The sequence below is a fragment of the Rhea pennata genome, chromosome 7, assembly GCF_028389875.1.
Source record: "Rhea pennata isolate bPtePen1 chromosome 7, bPtePen1.pri, whole genome shotgun sequence".
Lineage (NCBI taxonomy): Eukaryota > Metazoa > Chordata > Aves > Rheiformes > Rheidae > Rhea > Rhea pennata.
Genome location: NC_084669.1, coordinates 10,359,395 through 10,380,030, shown reverse-complemented (window position 1 = coordinate 10,380,030; position 20,636 = coordinate 10,359,395). Strand labels below are relative to the sequence as shown.

Here is a 20,636-nt window from a genome sequence, read left to right as displayed (position 1 = left end):
GGAAAGATGTCTTGTGCATACCCCAACATTTCACTTGTGAGTGTGCTGCCTAGCCTGAAATCCCACCGTTCAGATGACATTAGCTTGTGCAGAAATACAGGGAAAAGATGCCCTTGAAAGAGCTATCTACAAAGCTGGCAACTGAGTTTTTAATGTATTGCCGTTAGGGAAACTTAGTCTTTAGTTTCACAAGCATAACTTTCATTGGCAATACTGCTGTAAGCAAGTGTTGACCACAATTTTCTACCCATGCTGCCACCTTCTTTGCACTAGCTCAACTGGTTGTGGGACTGTATTGTGAAGAAAACAGGATTAAAATAACCTAGTGGTTGCTTTAACCTAATTTATTTTGCAAAATCTGGCACACACTGCAACTGTAGAAACTCTGGCACTAGCACAGCTCATAGAGTAATGTTGGAAAGGAATAGCTTCTTAAGCAACTCCACTTTTAGGTAATTTCGCTTCTGCTTGGTGATGTCCAACTTTGAAAGGCAGCATAGCAGGATTTTTGAACTAGGATTAAGAAGGGAAACTTTACTTTTTCACAAAGAAATAAACAGAATGGGTTTGAGATCTTTTTTTTTTTTTTTTTTTTGTAAATATATTGTATAACTTCAGTTTTCTTCTATAGTATTTGCAACACAAATATTCTGGGAGCAAGGAAGTTGCACAAGTATCTTGCCAAAGATGTATATTTAATTTTAGTTTTACTTTACTTAGCTCCGGATTAGAGACTTAGTTTTTTTTTTTTCCTTCTGAGAGAAAAAAAAATTAAAAAGAAGAAAAAATAGTTAAAGATAGTGGGAAACAGGGACAGAGGACTAGGGGAAAAAGGAGTAATAACAGAGAGAGAGGGGGCCTCCAGGGAATGTTAAGTACACATGTAAGAGTAGAACATATGATCCTTCTTTATTATTGTCCATTTAGAACTACAATGTGTTCCACTTAAACTAGACATGCTAATAAAGGAAGAGGAGTCATTTATAGTGGACAAATTCCAAAGACCAAAGCTGCCTCCTCATTTAAATTCTGCTTCTTTGTTAGGGCACCCTACTGACATAATTCTCTGTTGTTTCTGCCATTATCACTTGCTTAATGCAGGACATAGTGTCAGGAAATTCCTGTCTGGCGCTTACAAGGTGTTTCTAAAAAGAGGAACAAAAGAGTCAAAAGTATGTAGGGAGCAGAAGGAAGCTGCAAGAGGAAGTGGCAGCAAGAGGGAGGAATCTGAGATAGTAACAGAGGCTGGAGGAGAGAGGCAGGGAAGATGTCAGCCCACCCAAGAAAAGGGAGAAAAGAGTTGTGTACAGGGAGAGGCTCCCAGATTTCCCTCTACAATCCTAACTAGTCCAGGCAAATCTCCAGAGAAACTTAGAAGTGGCTCCCAAATGGTGAAGAGGAGATTTCCAAGAGGGAAGTGGAGCAGAGCCAGACTGCTCAGCCCTGCAGCTGAGAGGGCCCCGATGACGCCGGAGGATCTTCTCAGGAAGGGAGGCTGTGCCATTCAGAAACTGGGGGCCCTGGTTTGGAAAGCTGATTCCAAAAGGGTTGTGCTAGGCTTGGTGCTAAGGATTTGTGGTGACAGGTGAATGGGCAGTGTCAGCAGCAATGCCTTCCACTTCTCCCAGTAAGCAAGGGATAATGGGCAAGGCAGTCTAGCTTGCACTAGCCTTAATATAAGGAGATTACTCTGTACTGTCATTTGTTAATAACAATGTCATTTTCTGGCATATAATTAGAAAATATATCTTGCTTTGCCTCTAAGCACTGTAGCCTTATTGCATTTGCACATTTTTCATATTTCAAGCAAACTGACCAGATAACATTAATGAATATATTAGATAGGCAGGCACTTTTAAGGAAAAATAATAAACATACTTGTATATTAAAAAGTTAATTCAGTCTGGAGCCAAACAGGTAATTTTCCCTTCAGCGTTTTTTCATTCAACTAAGACAGGTTGGACTAGGAGTGCAGTCACCCTGTCTACAGAGCTTGGTTTGGCTTGCATACCAGGGGCAAATTTTCTTCAGAGACAGACAGCAAGATGATCTGATTGGCCTCGGTCCAGAGCATGCTCACAAAGACCTCTTTGATGGAGGGTTTCTTGGTAAGCCCTGTACCAAAAGCTGCCTGCCACCCTCCTTTCAAAGATACCCATTTACAGTAATTCAGGGGGGAGGGGGAAATAAATAAAGTGAAATAGGGGCTTGCCACAAGAATAATTATGTTGCTGGACTTGAAGGGGGTAGGGAAGAGGAGGGGGGAGTTATTAAGTAAACTGCTGGATGTTGAAGTAGCTGTTTGGCAACAATGCAAGAACATAAGGCACTTGCAATTAAGCTCATTAAAGCTTCATCATTTTGCTTATCAATCTTTTCTGAAAAGGGTGGGGTGAAGCGGCCTATATTAAAACATGGCTGCTTTTACAGATAAGGAGTGATCACTACCAGTTTGATTTTCTGAGCTATACCATAGTGTACCTAGCCTGCGATGGTGTACGTGATTAGCTGATTTAACACCCTCTTGTACATGAATAAGTGATTAAGAGGGGTTTGTTATTGTTCCCTAGCACTCCATTGCTAAAACATGTAGTCCAGGCAACTGTTACTTCCTTGACTTTATCTCAGTTGGTATCCAGATGTGGTCTCCTACTTATCAATCATTTTTGCTCCCATTTGTTCTCATAGCAGTGGCTTTTGGATCAATATTTACTGAAACCTCCACACCTTGGGATAAGGGGAAGGTGAACTAGATTGCTGGAGCCATTGCTTCCTCAGTCAATGAAGGATGTCCTCTGACTGGGGCCTGTTCTGTCCCATGCTAGTCAGAAGTTTTGGGTTTCCATAGAATAGCTACCTGAAGATACATTAATGAGCCCAATTAGGCCAAGTTGCCTTCAGATCCCAGTCTGTTAGAGACCTCAACCTGCCTGGACTGGCTCTTAACAGGGCAGCCCTGGCTGTGGGAAGGTATGATGTCCGGGTCAGCGGGAAAGCCTTCTTAGCAACACTGTTGATGTGAAAACCTTCGGGCAACAACGGCAGCAACATCTGCTTTCCAGCTGCTTGCCTAGGTACAAAGAGTGAGATCTGAGGAAGAAATCAGGTCTGTTTCCTTCTAGTAATGTAAAAGGCAGTACATGTCACTACTGTTTATTGCAGATACTACTAATAGCTGTATAAGAACAGTATTTCAGATGTAGATTCCTCTTTTCATCCCAGTGCTTCAGAGCATGTAGATATGAACTAAGTTTTGAAGCATCCCTTTGTAGAAGGTGAACTTTATCTTGATTTTACAGATAGAAAAGTCCTGTCACATAGATATAGGAGAGGTGCACTGGAGAGCTGTGACAGAGGCAGGACTGGAACCGAAAGTCTTGATTCTCACAAGTCCAGTTTTTCTGATATGACCTCATCCATGCATCCTCTGTAGTCTTCTCAGTTGCTTGTGTTGATAACAACTATATTAACCTTTGAGATTTTCTTGTAAAAATGATCAATCATTTTCTTGCTTTTTTCTGTATCCAGTAATAACTCTTTTTTCAAAGTGTGATTCGTAAAGTTGTGGAGGTGGGCCTTAGTTAGAAGTTGTTTCTGTAATGAGTTTTTGACAGATTCTTTTCCATTGTTTGCAATATATTGTCTATCTAGTGTTAAAACTCATTTTAACATTGAAAGAAAGGAAAGGAACCAGAAAAATAGAAGCTAGGGGAAATGCTGATATGAAAAGAGGTGTGGAAGGAGTAGCACCACTAATACAAACATGTAGGTCATATTGCCAAATGGGAATGAAGCAAGGTTGAACTTTAATTCTTGGTTTGATCAAGGCAGTGTAAAACCAGACCCCAAAGGATTTCCAATGGAGAAACTGGATTTATATTTTACATATGAGCTGTAGTTAAAGCCAAATGTTCATTCCACTCAAATTGTGTAGGTGGATTACTTTACTTCCAGCATTGAAGTATCATGTTTTTAGCTGCTAATAAACTTAATAAAATCCATTTCTTATTTCCCCTGGTGTACTGTGTTCATGAGCCTTGATGTGCCAACAGAGCAATGCTGTCCTGAAAATTCATTTGTCAAGAAACAAGCAAATGATGCTTATGAATAAGTCAAGATGAAAAAGAATATATGTATCTCTTATTCAGTGGCATTGCTTTTATCAGAATTGCCGGTCTCTCCATGTCTCCAGACTGGACCAAGAGGTTCAGAAAAGTAGAAATTGTTATATCATCATCCCAACAGAGAATTAAAATATGTACAGATCGTTTTTTTTTTTTTTTTTTAAAAAAAAGGTTCATTCTGTGATTAAAAATATCTTCCATACCAGCAAGCTCCCTGCTTTGGCTTAGCTCCCAGAATCAGACCTGCCTTTTCACACAATGTGTAATCAGGCTGAGGGATTCATTGCCACTGGAATTCACTGAAGCCAAGAATTTACAAAACTGAATGAGAGATTAGGCATTTATGCAGATAACAAAAATATCTAGCATTATTGGAGTTAATACAAACAAAGAGAGCACTAGAAAGGAGATAAAACCTCATTCTTGAACAGTTTAAGATAATGTTTAATATTTAGAATTGGGGTGAGACTTCCCGGGGACAGGAGGAGGTAAACCCTCACATGGCATCCTTGAACTTTACTTTGAGATGATCAATCTTGCTTACTGAATTAGAAAAACTGTAACTATGATTATATATGGCAATAACTGTCTTTCTAATCAGTGCACATTTTCTGATCTCCCATGCTTAGTTAGAGGAGATAATGCAATGAGAGCCCTTGAGCTCATTGTCAGGTCTAAATCCAGCAGCTGGGCAACGGGAGGCACCAAGTGAACAAAGACACTAGTGAAGATGAGCAACCTAGTGAGTTAGACGTTGGCCTTGAAAACTTGGAGATACAAAATTAAATTCAAGTTCTGCTACAGGCTTCCTTTTTGATGATGGCAAAGTCCATTATTTCAAACCCTTTGTATCATCCACATGCGATGGCATGTCACCACTTTCTAAATTTGGCTGTGATATGCTGCTGGGGCACAATAAATTAATTACTTCATCTAATGGGTTTCTTGGGCAGGAGAGAAGGGAGAAAAGAATCTTTAATAAGATTTAGGAAAAACAGAAGTGTGAAAAAGAATGAAAAACAAGATGCTTTATGTGAGTGAACAGGGAACTGGAATTAGATAAGGAAGGAAAGCAGAAGGGTTAAGAAGCCTCAGGTATAGAAGAAGAAGTAAGAGCTTAGGTAGAAACCAGAGGAGAAAAGGCAGGGTTGAGCATATAAACAGAGGGTTTAGGAGAAAAAGCAAGATGACTCTTGAAGCTTTTAATGCACATCTGACCCAAATCATCTGTCCTTTCAGAGTCAGCCCATCACCTCCCTTGTTTAGACTTTATTTTTCCTCAGAGATCTGTAATCCTTATTATAAAGAACTCCTGACTTGGTGGACATTTGTTGTGTTAATAAATGCTCCTATTGAAGTTAGCAGACCTGTTAAAACTTGTACTCTCTCTGCAGTGAATGGAGTTTGTAGTGAATGGGGCATACAAACTCTCAATCTTTCTTCCTAATGTATGTGTAGGGTGGAAAGGGTTGAAGGAGAGGGGGAAGGGCCAGACAGCTTGACAGCTTTTTTTCCCCACCTCTCTGTGGGCCCTACCAGAGGGCTTATCGTGGAGTCCCTCTGTAGGGAGAGTTGGGGCTACTGATGGGATGGAGCTTTTCCTTCCGACATCCAAATATTCTGGCTGAAAATTCCTGTCAGTAGCTAACATAATAGCAGGAAATCTCTCTCCTGCGCAGAATGAAGATAGTTCTAAGCATGTGCATTCAAGAAAGAGCTCCAGACTCACCTGAAGGGATCACTGGGCCTGTAGGATTGCAAAGAGCATTTGAGCTGCTGTCAGTGGTGCCTGTTGTCTTTGGGGAATTGACATGATTCGGGGCTGGACCCTTTAGCTCCTTCAGTGGGGAGTGTTTTCATCCACTTAGGTAGAAAAGTTAGAGGAAGGGGGAATGCTGGAGTTGACCATGCTCCATTTAGAGTTCAGAGGCTTCCTCCTGCAAGTGTTTTCACAGGGAGAATGAAGATATTCCTGTAAAGATTAAATCTACGTGCAAATAACTGATGGACAAACAGTTATAGACCCTATCGACATAGTAGCAGGAGATGGCCACATATCAACTTTTTGCTATTGTAGTTTTTTTTTTCTCTCTCTCTCACTCAAAATCAGTTCTGGAGACTATTGGCTTTTAAGAGGTGTTTCTCTTTTCAGTTTTTCCCTTCCTGCTCTCTCCACCATCTCCCTGATAGATATGATTTATTCCTCAGAACGTTTCAGAAAGTCAGTTTTTTGCACATCATTTTCATTAGTTTTGTGCTGATGTTGCTTGCAGTGGAAAAAGTCAAGTTGCCATCATTCCGTGCGCTAATTAGTGTGTGCGTGCGTGCAAAGGAGAAAGAGAGAAAATGGAACCTGTTCTTCAACGTGCAGGAGCAAAAAAATCCAATATCATTAGGGAATTTAATGCAGTGCTTTTAAATTGAACTCCTGCTTCTATTTCTTTCTCTCTAAACAATTTGTTGGCCTGAAGTTATGTAACTGTCTAAAGAAGGAGTTGTGAGGATCTTTGCTGTCCTGGAAAATGAAAGACTAGAAAATTACTACATAAAGCTCATGTTTGCTAAAGTGATCAACCTTAAATGATGTGCTGGGTTATCTCAGAGTATAATCAGCATAGTCTATTTGAATAGAGCCGTCTTCAAAATAGAGATCTGCTGGTAAGATTTGTTTTCATTTAGGTCTTACTCTCAGCAATAGGATTACCCTGAGGTCTATATATCTACAGGCTTTTGTACAAACAAGCAGCTTAAACAAAACTAGCATTATTATACTGATTTAGGGAGAGAAAAGCCTTGTTTGGTTTATTGAGTTAAGATCGCATGGGTGACAAATAAAGCCTTCCTTTAAATGTAAGTTTTGTGCTGTTCAATATAACAGTTTCTTTAGCCAAAAAAAAAAAAATTTTTTTTACAAAGGCCAACATTATTCTTAATGCCAATTCAATTTGTCACCTCTAGGTTTTAATCCCATAGGCTAGTAAAATGCATGCTATTCCATCCAGCTAAACAGCAAGACAGCTGGTATCACCCTATTTATCAACATTGAAGTGATATAATCAATTTACTTCTTGCTATAAGAGCTAACCTTACACTTCCTTTTTCTACCTTCTTCTCAATGGCCTTATTAAACTCTTTTCAGTGCTGATTTATTGCTACTATGGATAATGTTGTGTTCTGTGTTGCTTCCCTCACCAAAGAACTTCAATAGCTGTTGGTTTTCTTTTTCCTCCTTTTTTTTTTTTTTTCTTTAAACTGAGGACATCAAGTTTTATTTAATATTTTAAAGTTTCTTGTAAATAAAATAGGATGTGAAGGTTCTAAGTTCAGTTATCAACTTGAGCTCTAATGAGGGGTGGCTAATCATTTATGTTATGGATGCCATGGGTCTTATTTTATATAGCTGCAAGCAGAGCATGCACATTTTCTTGAGTCCCAGTCACAGGAGATACTGCGACCAGTCTACTGCATTCAGATTCCCTGACACAGCTGTGAGTTTTAAATTGTTCTGTGACCAAAGAAAGAATGAAAAGCAAGATGGGAAAGTGCAGTTGTGCAGAACTCATCGGGAAACTTTTTTTCAATGTATATGCAGTGTAAATGCTGAAGTTAAAACAGGAAAAAGATTGAGAAGCTGTTTCAAATTGGCACAAAAGCAATCAAGTTAAATGGATTTGAATGGACTTTTGTCTGTGTTAGTCTAGTCATGCCAGGTGAGGTATTAGGAGCCACAAAACTGCTTCTTGGAAGAATTCATGTACCCATTGATGAAGTTGGCAGTTGCGTACATGGATTTTTCAAGTGCTTATAGGAACACAGGTTGGTGCACCAGTGCAAGAAGGCCTTTGGAAACATGGCGCTCAGGACCACAGCAATCATATCAATAGTGGTCATATCTATCATCATAAGAGCCTTTTAAATTTTTTTAAATGTTTGCGTTCCCTATACTACGCTAGCAAATAGCAATGTATTTACATTGTCAACAACTGACCTTGTATCGCTGCTAAGAAATATTGCATTTGTTCATCGTGGTCTGTTTGCTGCTGGTGGTTGCAGCTGAGGAGCAGCAGTAGACTTGCTAGTGTCACCTAGCTGAAAACAAATTTCACCTTCACCACAGAACTAGATTGCAGGTTGCAAATATTATTTAAATGGAAATGATTTCTTTATAGAAAGTCTCACAGAAGCGTTTCTTTTTTTTCTGGCTGACTTTTTAATATTTATTTTGCATTGTTCTCACTTTTATCCTTAATTTGGGGCTAAATTAGATCTGTCAGTGTCCTTTTAAATTTATTCCACACTGACTAATTTATTTTAACTAACTTGTTTCAAGACAAGCATATAATACTTGCAGCATAAAAGAGTAAACTCAGATCAATCTCAGTCTGCTGAGAAAATTAATCAATTTACAAGTTACATCAAGCTTAATTCTGTCATTTAAAGCAGGCATTGAGTTTCCTTTCCCATATTACATGAAGACTGGAAGGTAAAGTAGTCTGCATTGGTAGAGGACTAATTCACTTGCCATGCGTTCTGTATAGAGGTCATTAAGGCACTGCACTTAGAAAGCAGCTGCTTTTTGTGTGTGTGCCAGTGTCTCATTTTCCACATATGTAACAGATCAAAACATTTAGATTGGGTTGATCCAGTCTATCGTGACGAAAGAATTTTGAAGCAACACAACTAAATAACAGCCTTACTCGGAGGGAGGAGGCCCTTTCCCTGATCCTGAGAAACTATTGGTGGGCGCCACCCCAATTAAAGCAGAGCGGGCCGTAGAGCTTTGCACAGATTCTTTTCCAAAGCCAATTAGCTGCAGAACATTTGATAGAAATGAACAAATCACTGAAAACTCAGGCCCATACAATGTTATCGCTTATATTCAATGCTAGTCTAGTGTTCAAGAGTGTTTCTTTTTGTTATACCTCTGTAGACCTGCTGGAAAAGAAATATTCCCTGCTTCTCATTTGGCCTATGTATTCTAGAGCCACATTGTTCAATGTTATCACCTTAAGAAGCAGTTAAGATTAAAGTAAGATAACAGACATTTGAGATTAGAAAACTTGCCAAAGAAACTATATGAATTTTAAGGTCTTCATCGTAAGTGCATTTGACTGTGGGACTATTTTTTTTTCAGAAAATTGAATTAAAATATATTATTTCAATGCTTCTTAATTTCCATTATACTCCTCATCCTCTAAATCTGCTGCATTGTATGGTGTCTGCTAATGGGCAGAGTTCCTGGGCCAGCCCACAAGAACATGGAAATCAGAGAAACAAAAAGAGGAAGACGATGCATTGGTGAGCTTACATTTATTGGTGTATGTGTAGCTGGCTACCGCTGCAGTTTCCTCTGGGATCATCCGCAGTCCCATCACAATCCAAAGTTCCAGTTCAGAAAAAACTATTTCAAGGAGTAAAAAGAAATATAAATATACAGTAGTGTAGCAAACAACAATTTGCAAAGTGATGCAATTTATTAGAAATTCTACATTGCAGTGGCTGTGTGTCTAGGAATTACTATTTTTATTCATGTACACGCTAAGAAACCTAGGTACTTAAAGTGAAAAAATACTGTTATTTGGTTGCTAATAATGACTATTGTTACAGTGCCTAAAAATAAGACAATCTCATTAGTTCATGAAGGAATACTTTTGAGAGGAGAAGAATTTATGTGCAGTGCAATGAACAGGGAAGGGGGAGAGCAATGAGTGGAAAAGATCCATCAGGTTTTCATCCTACAACTGATGGTGCCCATTTGAGAAAAAAAATCTGGTAGTCCTGAAAGATGTCAATCTTATCCAAAAATGTAAATAGATGATATAATGGCATGGCAGACTAAAATTGGAGAATTGATTCATGCTTTGCATGTGTCAATATAAGAAGTTCTCAGTGGAGAAGAGGCAGCATGTTATTAAATAAAAGGGGTGAGGAGAGGCCTGGCTCATCTATGGCAGCTGCATGTGGAGCTGGGCTGAGTGAAGCTAAGGGTTCCTGAACCGAGAAGCTGAGTAGTGGAGAAAAGGCACGTATGGACAGTGCTGTGAAGCTGATAATTAACATTCTTGAAGATATTATGAAGTGGGAGGTTGGGGATCCTTTTGTGTCTCCGTCGTGATATCCTTCTGCACTGGTCAGATGTAGAATATGAGCAAGAAATTCACAAAGTTCGATATTGCTGGGCTTATAAACATATATTCCTTCTTCTACAGTCCCTCTTCCCTTGAGTTTCGTAAGACTGGCTAATAAGATTCACTTTTATCTCAGGATCTTTAATGACTCCCAGAAGACCAGGAGCTTAGTTTTACATCTAATCAGCAAAGCTGAGCTTCCAGCAGTACAGTGCTTCCTGACAGCATGGTGAGCTTGCTGCAAAACCAGCTCGGAAGAGAAGATGCCAGCATTCGACTCAATACTGTTGCTTTGGCAGCTCTTAGGTGTTAGGACTCTGTCCTCCATCTATTGACCCATGCCAGCATTGCTTAGCTTTGTGTGTTGTGAGCTGCGACCCATCCCAAGTCCTGCACTAAATTGCAGTGAGTGCTAAGACTTGATCTGTATTCCACGAGGTCATTTTTGCATGTACATAATGAAGGTATAGGAATTTAGATGTCATATTTGAAGTAGTCTGTTGTCAAATTTGCTCAATAGTATATGTTATTGCCTCAGCACATTATAACCTGCACTGACCTCAGCATTTCATGGTAAGTGACTGTTCAGAAGGCTAGTGAATAAAATAACCATCTCAAGAAGATCTCAGGAATGATTCAGGAAAAGTTTACTCTATAAAGACCTGTTTTGAAAGGACAGACATTCATCTGATTCTAACAGTGAAGACTTTTTTTATGGTATTGAGCCCTCAGAAACATTGCCTGTCCAGCTAACTTATTACTTCTGAAATATGGCCTAAGTCCTAAGCAGCTGTTTTATTGGATGCATATATACCTTACCAATGACTGTATAAAAAGGGATATTTCAAAACAAAGCCTTGTTTGACATATTTAAAATGCAAATGACTATCTTGTGTATTTTTAAACTAAGCATTGAGAGGGGAGAAGATAATTTTTAGTGCTCAGAGGCAATGGCAAAACCTCAAAATTTCTTAGAAGGTGGAGTCAGTCATTCTGAGGTCAGTTTATAAATGCAAAGTATAACTTTTTTTCCCCAGAAATCATGAGTTCTTTGCGGGGGCACAAAAAAAAGACTTAAATAAAGACTTAAGTAGAAGTTGCTTCATCAGCTCTCAGAACCCTCGGAAGTTCCTGAAAACCCTAATTCTGAATTAAAAGCCAATTTGAAACTAGAAGTGTACTTGTCCGCAAAGGGGAGGAACTGAGAGCTGTGAACTGAACTGTGTCTCTTCCTCTCTGTTGGTGATGAGCAATACTGAGCTGACCACTGAAAGGCTAATTGTCTGAAAAAGCTACGGTAATCAGCCACACAGGGTGGCTGCACCCGTTCTGGGAGAGAGAGAGAGTGCAGATGTTTCACAAAACGTGTTGGTTACAGACGCCGTAGAGAGGTACACACCTTCTCCACCTGCAGGTGTTTGTGCTCCTCGGTTAAACACCTGAGCTAGCTGCTGTGACCATGCAATGACGTGCTGGGAGGCCCAAAGCCAGGAGCAGGCAGGAACCTCAGTCACAGGTGGGTAGAGACCAAAATTTAAAAAAACAAACAAAAAAACAAACAAATAAAAAATCCCATTTGCCTACAGAGGAGAATGTGTGAGCAAGTCAAAAAGACAAGCTAGCCACAAAAGGATTTAAAAAAGACACAGAGTCGCATGTGGAGTTTTGATTTTTGAAAGTGCTGATTGTATAAAAAATGCTAGGGAACAAGCAGAGTGCTTCACGGCACTTGCACAAATTATTTGTTATTTTATGCCTCACATGTGCATACAGGAAGCCTGAAATAATAATACGTCTGCAAATGCAGGGTGCCCTTGCGTCCCCTCATGCCTCCCTGAAGTCAGAGACTGGCCCGTGGGCCGGTCAGTGCGGGCCGCCCTGGGACGGCGGCGCGAGTCTGCCTTCCTGCGCTTGCTCAGAGTGAGATCAGTGCTGCCAGGCCCTGGGCAGGTTAATCTTGTGCTTCCCATATTAACAGGGCAGCTTTGCTCTTCCTCACGTCCAGGCTTTCCTTTCCCTCCCTTAAATGCCAGGACTGCCACGGCTCAGACGTAAGCGTTTGTGTCTGCCCGGAGGTTGCACGCACACTCGCGCACCTTAACTGCGCCGAAGCGTCAAGTGCCGGAGCAGCTGCCGGGCTGACCTTGGCTTGTTGCTTCCCGTAAAAGCTGCGACCCTCATTAGGAAAGCTGAATGCTTCTGGAAAGTACCACTGGGGCAGCAAATATGTTCTAAGAGCCTATTGATCTGGTACATTTGTTTTCGGCGTGCAAAAAGCAGATCCTTTTGTTCCGGGGCTGGCACCAAGCTCCTGCTGCAGTAGGTTCAGCATGTCTCTGGACAGGGTGGTCGGGCGCCTCGGAGCCGAGTCCGCACAATGTTTGCTTATTGCAAGAGGAACTGAAAGAACCTGGAATTCACTAGTGACCGGCCTCCTGCTTCTTGAACTGTCCTGTTTCCCACCTCCTGTTTTCCTTTTGTTTCTGTTTCAATCACTGTGTTACAAACACAATTTGAATCCCCACTGCAGATGGAGGATAAGGTAACGCAAACACATAACAATCAAAATTTATCAAGTTAAAATGCTTGCACGGTTTGCACTAAGCGTTCAGTGTTTGCAGGGCTCGGTTTCGTTTTAAATCAGAACTGGAATAATTCTATGGCCACGCCAATAATATGAATGCACATTTTTACACATTTAATAATCAAAGGGACAAAAAAGCCCTAGTCTATAGCTTTTTTTTTCTTAATAATATTTGATTTTTACCTAAAATGATAGCACAAAGATATTTTTTTGTTGCTCTACCTGTGACTCCTTAAATCATGGTAAACGTGCATTATGATTTTCTTAAAAGAATAGGAACATTCCTTGTTAATTAATTTATACAGCTGTCAGTACAGCTTTCTGTGTTATTCATACTCTAAGTGTTTGACTGCCATAGATTTTCTTGCCGTTCCTGGCAAAGCTCCAGTGAAAGCCTGGGATTTATTAGGCTGACTTGGTGCAAAGTCTATTGATTGTGGCCTCGAGGGTAATAACTAAATAGAGCTGGAGCAACAAGTCAATAACACCATTGTTGCTACAGACTCCATTCACTTGAGGAGTTAGATTGTTTTACAGTGGCAAAGAGTAATCATGAGCAGATCAGCATGTTCAACAGGCTCTGTACCATGTTAGTGCTGGGGACTGTTTTAAAGCTTTCAGCAGGATCACTGGAGAATCGAGGTGGGGTGCAGGGATTAAGAACCCTGTAAACTCCTTCATTATGACTAAAAGGTTTCAGCATTAGTTTTTATCATCTTGCAGGAAAAAAAAAAGTCTCATGCCTGTATTGTTCTAATCTGGCATTAAAACTCTCCGCCTGTCGATCCATAAAGGCATGATAGACTTTGATTTAAATTGTGGACAGGGATATATACATATACGGTGTGTGTGTGTGTGCATGTGTGTGCACGTGAAGCAATGCAGGCACATGTGTATTAGCATTAAGTATGATTCTCAATAGCACAAGCTTCACCTCTGTGCAGTAATATTTCCTGGCGATGCCTGGAAAGAGGGCTCCTATTTTTTTAAATTCAAAATGAGGAAATGCTTTTGTTTATTGCTCCTCTAATCCTCCCATATGTTTATTTACTTTTAGAATTCTTTTCTTTTGTGGAATTATATACAAACCTACTAGAGGAGAGATGTTTATTTCCTGAGAGTTTTATCGTTTATTTGACAGTCTTTGACAACTACCATTGAATTAAAGAGCAGATCATTTTGAAAAGTCAAAATTGCAAAGATGGGAATTTCAGAACCAGATCTGGTAGATTTTGCACATGTTCTTGTATCCATCTCCAAAGAGTTGTCATTACAGCTTCTGCAGAAATACTGAATATTTAGAAAGTTTCTTTGTAACACCGGTTAGTAGTAGCTTACTCCCTTGAAACATGAAAGATAGTACAGAAAGCGATAATGAGGACCACATAATATTTTTTTAAAAGTGCATGTAATTATGATTTGTGGAACGAACTTGGAGGTCAAACAACAGGCTTTTATATATTCAGCAGTTCCACTGAATCCACCTCCCTTCACCTATTTGTTTTCAGAATTTAAGTTTTCCTTTTTACCGATACTGCTTCTAACCACACACTTTCAAAAATAATAGGAAAGAGCAGAGCTCTCTTCCAGAGTCTGCAGTCATTTTAAAACAATGATATTTCAGACACAAAAATTTGGGGGGAGAGGGAGATGTTTTAATGATTTGGTGACTCTGACATCTAATGACAGTTTATTAACAATTTATCTGTCCATTTTTTTCGCTGCTTGTCTTACAGTATTAAAGTTCCTTCATTTTATTTAAAGCATAAGAAGGGGTGGAACTGAATAGGAAATCCTGCTACCAAATGCACAGTGGGGTACTGGACTTCCCTTTGTCCTGGGCAGTCAACTGAATGTTGCAGTCAGCGTGTTGTGCTGGGGCAGATCTCAGAGCAGGAGAGATGCAAACGTGGTGAATGCGTCTGTTCCCCCCCCCACCCCCCATAAGTAAGCAAAGAGGTTGGCAAGTTTGTAGTGCTTGCTCAGAAGCTCATTTAAAACTTGGAGAACAGTGAACTGAATTTAAACAACTCCCAGGAACCTGTTTTCCCCTAGGCCTCAGAAGTGGCCTCCCATGGAAAGAAAAGTATCTGATCGCTCGTAATCTGTATTCTGTCGGGATAATTTTAATGAGAGGTTAGTAAATACCATATATTTGGAAACAAGCAAGCACAAGCTGGGCCTTTTCTTTATGACTTCCACACAGACATAAGACTAGCTTTCTGTCAGATGCTTTCACTTTGAATGAAGAAATTGTATCTACTCTGCTTAGTCTCAGTTCTGTGATCCGAGCAATTTTTGACATATCAAACCAGCCGAAAACTTAATTAGCTTTTGCATAGGAAGTAAATATGTAAGAGAGGCTTTGCGGAAGTCTTAACGCTTTTTCATTAAAAAGACATTGATTTTCCTGGCTGATTGCAGTGTGATATGCAGCATGTACCAGAAGCACTGCTTATGTCCCAGTTCCTGTATTTCAGTCAGAGGAGAGAAAGGTAAAAGGAAAAATCCTTCACAAAATGTGCAAGTTGGCATTTCTTTTGAGTAATATTCTTGCAGTAGGAACGGTAGATTTACAGGAGTTAGAGACCAAACAGTTGAAGTATTCCTCTCCCCCTCCTCCCTTCTACCCTCCTTTTTTAAAGTATCTTCATCAATCAAAATCAACATAAATGAATAATGGAGGGAGATGAAATGTGAAGAGACAATAGCAGTGTTGTTTAGAGCTGACGGTCTTAAATTCATTGTGTCCTACAAGACTGCATGAAGAAAATACCTGCTCTCACAGGCCACCACTGCCATTTGGCCCATGATTCAGAATATCATTTAAGCAAGTGCTGATGTCTCTCTCATTGCAGCCAGCTGGGCTTCAACTCTTTATTTTAGAGCACGAAGGCTGTGATGAAGCAGGGCAATTGGGAGGGTGAAGGGTTGAAGTGACAGAGGAGAAGGGGAGGCAGTGTAAGTTTTCCCTTATTCATTTGTTAATTTGGGATGACAGAAATAGAAATGGCATTCTTGTGAGCAGGTCAAAAGGGTTTTTTAGAACCACCAAGAAAACAAGGAAGTTGGTGCAAAAGGAGTTACAGAGTGCATCATTTAAAATCTGGGGACCAGCTGAGGTTTTCTCAGTAAGAAAAAGAGAAAAGCATGTGTCCTTTGGCACTTCATGAGACCGGAGAAGCCACATGGAAAGCAAAGCCAAGAAGATTACACTTGTACCTAGGTTTCAGAGGGCATGGTTTATGGTTCGGATTTTGAGTCCTGACATTTTGATTTAGATACGATAGAGCTGAAGTCTTACGAGCTGTCCTTGTAGGAATTTGACACAGAGGTGCAAGACTCTCTTAAGGTCAGTTACTCTGTTTTTCTGCCATTTTAAAATGCCAGATCTTAAATGGGAACTTTCCTTCCTTCCTTCCCCACTGTAAAAAAAGGTCCTTCCAATTTTGACACCTTTTGGAAGCAAGCCTATGGGAGCAAATGAAGATATAATTATTAGGCCCAAGCCCACAACTTCAAGAGGGTTAAAACTGCTTGTTTTATTTTTGGTTCTTCTGTAAAGGTAGTTTGTTTCATAGAGCCATCCAGCCTGGGAGCATCTACTCAGCACTCATGAGCACTGGGAGTGTTCCAGCAATATTCAAGTCTGTGAATATATCTACCTCAACTGTATTTTCACACCTTTTATGATTTTCATTCTTCTTGAATGAAAAACAAAATAAAACAACTGCCTGGCACAAAGGATTGATGACCCTTCAGATAATTGTGGGGAATGCCCTTTAAAATCCTAATCTGAATGAGCAGAGCTGCAGCAGCACAGCACCTCGCTGCAGAGGGGCTTGAAGGTGCCACTTCTGTTGTGCAAACAATTTATTTAGTAGCTAGTGCCTTGACTTTTCTGCCTTTGTACTTCTGAAAGACGATCTCTTGCAAACGATGAACCTTTAGCCTTAATGAAGTACTGATCCCTCTTTAACATTTACTTAATTGGAGCTTAGAAGGAAAAAATATAGTGTAGTATTTTAAGAGAGACTGTGTAGCACCTTTCCAAGTTTGCATGCCTGTCAACGGGATGTCATCCTGTAAGTGTGAATGAATGACTCTATTTCCAGTTCGAGTTTCCATTCCTAGTGCAAAAATAGCACCAAATACACTATACTTCCAGAATAGGTATCATTTTTTTGACTTAATAAATCACACAGCATTAAAAAGTAATCTGAGGTTATTTCTTTATTAAAATGTTCTATATCCTTGCTACTAAGTTAAAAATACTAGAAAGGAAGGAGAAGTCACTGGTTAAAGTGACTGAATGAAATCACAAGAAATAATTCTTTTCTAACTGAGCACACTGTATTGTGTAAGGATACCAGTTATATTTAGCATTCCTCACGGCTTCCATTGTTGAGCTTTTTTTCTACAACCAGCTTGAAGTGCTGAAGCTTTAAGCCATCCTGTCATGATGCTGATGTTTCGTTGCAGAAAAAAATGTGTTCCTTAGCTGTTGCACTTACTTCAGCATTTGTGCCTTTTCAGATGACACCTGGCCAACTTTTTAAAACTGCTTAAGTTCCATTTACAGAGCGATGATGGCCTAGATAAGGGCCCTGAGGTGTCTAAGTCATGACATGAGGAGTCTAGCTACCTCCAAAGATCTGGTCCTTAAGCACTTAGTCTAGGAGACTCAGAGTTCAAATTATCTGACCCACTCCATAAGACAGAATTTGAGCTCTTTTTTGATTTTACTAACACAAGTCATTTATAAAGACTTAACAGAATATTATAATAGTGCAGAGAGGGGTAGATATAAAGTAGAAAACAATAACCAGGATTATAAATAACTGCTTGATCTGTAAAATTCTGAAATAGCCTCTTAAACTGATTGACTGTCTCTTAATATATGGTTAATCATCTAAATCTTTTATAAATAATTTATAAATGCCCCCTCGACATAAAGCATGACTAGTCTCTCTGTGTATTACGAAACATGACAGCTCAACTGAGGAAATGGAGCAATATTTCTGCAATATGGTCAATGAGACTTAGAAGGTGAATTTGGTGGTCCAGATTTTAACTGAGGAAAGTGAAATACTTACAGTTTCTAAATTGCCTTGTGCAAATTTGTTGTGCAAAGGTGGTCTGAATTAGCTACACTCTTTCTCAGAATTAAGTGGGCAGAGGAAGATAAAAGGAGAGATTTTTAAAGAGTTAAAACATGAACATGGAAAGATTTCAGAGTGGACTGGACCTCAATTCTGCAATATAAAATCCTTAGTGTCAACATGGAGTCTCCTCCTGCCCCCTAAACTGCTCCCGGCTGCCTCCATCCTGCACCCAGCTGCTCTCTCATTTTCACCAACACTTCTGTTTGGAAGTCAGTGCCTTGAAATGGAATTGATCAGGTGCAAAATAGCTCTCCTCTCCCACTCACTTCTTTTTTCTTTTTCTTTTTTTATCCTGGATTGATTCCTTGATCTGATTCATCACATGGACCCATGAGCAGTTGAATCAGCACAGCTAAGGCTGGCATGCTGCAACGTGATGGCAGAAATGAAAACCAAGAGGAGGTGGGAGCAGTGGAGGAAGGGTCAGACCTGAGCATGACTCCTAAAATTAGTACTGCTGCTGGATGCTTCACATCTTGGAAACATGGTCTTGGACTGAGTACAGGGCATAGAGTGAGAACATCTAAAGTATAAACTCCCCTCTAGGCTTGTACCCCTTAAACATTACTTTTGCCATCTGTAAAATGGGGGTAACGCTAGTTACCTCAGTGATGTGAAGATTAATGATTGTTCAACCAGTTACTGCGTGTTCACTCTGAGAATGAAAAGTAGACAACTCTGCTTTTTACACTCCTGCATTTTACTGAAATTACTCTCTCATGCTTATAAACTACATGCCATTTGTAGTAAAATATTTGTTTTCAACTGTGTTCCTCCTCTCAGAAATATGTTGTTAGTGCAAAGACAGGTCCCTGTTTTTGTAACCCAAGTGTCTCTATTTTTAGTTTTAAGAAGTTGGCTGCATCTCTCGCTTTTTTAATATGAGTGTATATTTATAGCTCTTGCTATTGGAAGAGAATTTCCTGCAAACAGATCCATTTCGGTGGAGCTCTGCTCCGACACGGAGCCCTATGTGTTTCACCGAGAGACTGCTCCAGAATAAATGTCTGCTCTGGCTGTAGGATCAGCCCTGTGAACTGTAAACTTTATACTGCCTTCAGCACGTAGTAAATTTGCACGCGCAATAGGTATTAGTGACTGGGCATTCAATACTTGGCCATGTGGCATCCAAAGATATAAATGACACTGGAGATGCAGCACTAGCCCCTGTGTCCTCCTGAGCCATTTCCGGTTTGGATAATTACATTCTCAGTTTTCGCTGCAGTTTTAACTGGGGGCAGGAACTGTCCTCACACTGTCACTTAAAGAGGTGAGCCTTGTAACCATGCACCATTAAACAGCTGCTGTATCTCGCCCAGAAGCACGTGAAAGGGCTTGGTACATACGGTCGTGTCTAGCTGACACTCTGGGCCACGCACATCAGCAGCACTTGTGCGTGGGTAGCTGAGAGGAGACCCTGACCTGCAGCTGAGCTTGAACACACATGTACTGAGCAGCACTTGTTCGTATAGTTTCAGGGACGTCAATAGGACTGCTGATGAGAGTAAGGATTGCAGAATCAGGCCCCTGAGGATCCTTAGGAATGAAAGGTATCCTGAACTGTAAGGTATTATTATGATTACTACTCTGGAGAACACAGAGGTATTGAAGTCGGCAAAATAAATTATGGAGTTAAACGTATAAGTAAACCAAGAAGTGGCTGATGTTTTTTGCATAGTAATAATCTTCATGAACGCTTCATTTGCACAGTTATTTCATTTTAAACTTTAGGCACAGTTTTGAAGCACACCTCAATGGAGATTTTTTTCTGTAATCTGTAAACTTTAATGAAAGCTAATTGGAGGACAAATTTTAATCTAATTAAAATGTGAATGCATAAAGCAGCAAGGATGAATGAAGCGGAATGCTCTATGGGGCACAGTTTTCAAACAATGATAATCCTGAATACTAAGTCAAATGAAACTTTTGTAAATGATGGTCGTGAACACTGCCAGCAACAGAACAACCTTGAGAAACTGTAAATGAAAGTTTTAATGTATTTAGTTTAAAATGGAAATCACAACTGCGTAAGGGCTTTTTTTAAAAGAAAATATAAAGCAACACAGAGTCTCATCTGAAAACATAACAAGTAAATTAGCCAGAGGTGTACATTCCATCTAAGTTCTCATGATCAGCAGATGCAAATGTTTGCAGTGTGCCGATGAGTTATGAGCCCTAATGAGATTTCAATGCTGAGCAAACAATAAAAATTTATGCATTGCATAGTTTTAGTGGCCTTTGGCTTCATGGTTAGTGTTACACCCTTTCAACAGCTTTGGTAATATAATATCCAGCTGGCTTTGGAGGTAAGGAAAATTTTAGGGGTGAACTGAAATTGTGAGAAATAACGTGATTGATTGCTTTGTCAGAATAATGCATTTCCACGGTATAATTGTCCGTAGTAATCTTAGCCCGGGTACAGATACATAGGTTCTAGTTATGTTCAGACACAAATTCTGAAGGGTTCAGGTGAAAGATGGCTTTTGCAGCGTTTGAGCCAGACCATTTCCTGTGCTAGATACATATCCAGAGGTCTCACAAACAACCCCTCTAACAAGAGCATTCCTGTCATAGTCCGATAATCGGGGGAATTGAAAAGCTGCACTTTTAGTAGCAACTGTCATGTGTCACAATA

The 20,636-nt window shown here is 39.9% G+C and overlaps 1 protein-coding gene across 9 annotated transcripts in view; it reads left to right on the top strand.

Annotated features, from left to right (window-relative positions):
* VTI1A (vesicle transport through interaction with t-SNAREs 1A) overlaps window positions 1-20,636 on the top strand; it is a 275,825-nt gene that overhangs the window by 240,203 nt on the left and 14,986 nt on the right. For 3 of the 9 annotated variants that reach the window (XM_062579668.1, XM_062579665.1, XM_062579667.1), the window contains one exon: window positions 18,340-20,222. The exons of the other annotated variants lie outside the window; for them this stretch is intronic. In XM_062579668.1, coding sequence (XP_062435652.1) covers window positions 18,340-18,343 — 4 coding nt within the window. In that variant the 3' untranslated portion in view covers window positions 18,344-20,222. Of the gene's footprint in view, window positions 1-18,339; window positions 20,223-20,636 lie in introns of those variants that run through there. 9 annotated transcript variants of the gene reach the window in all.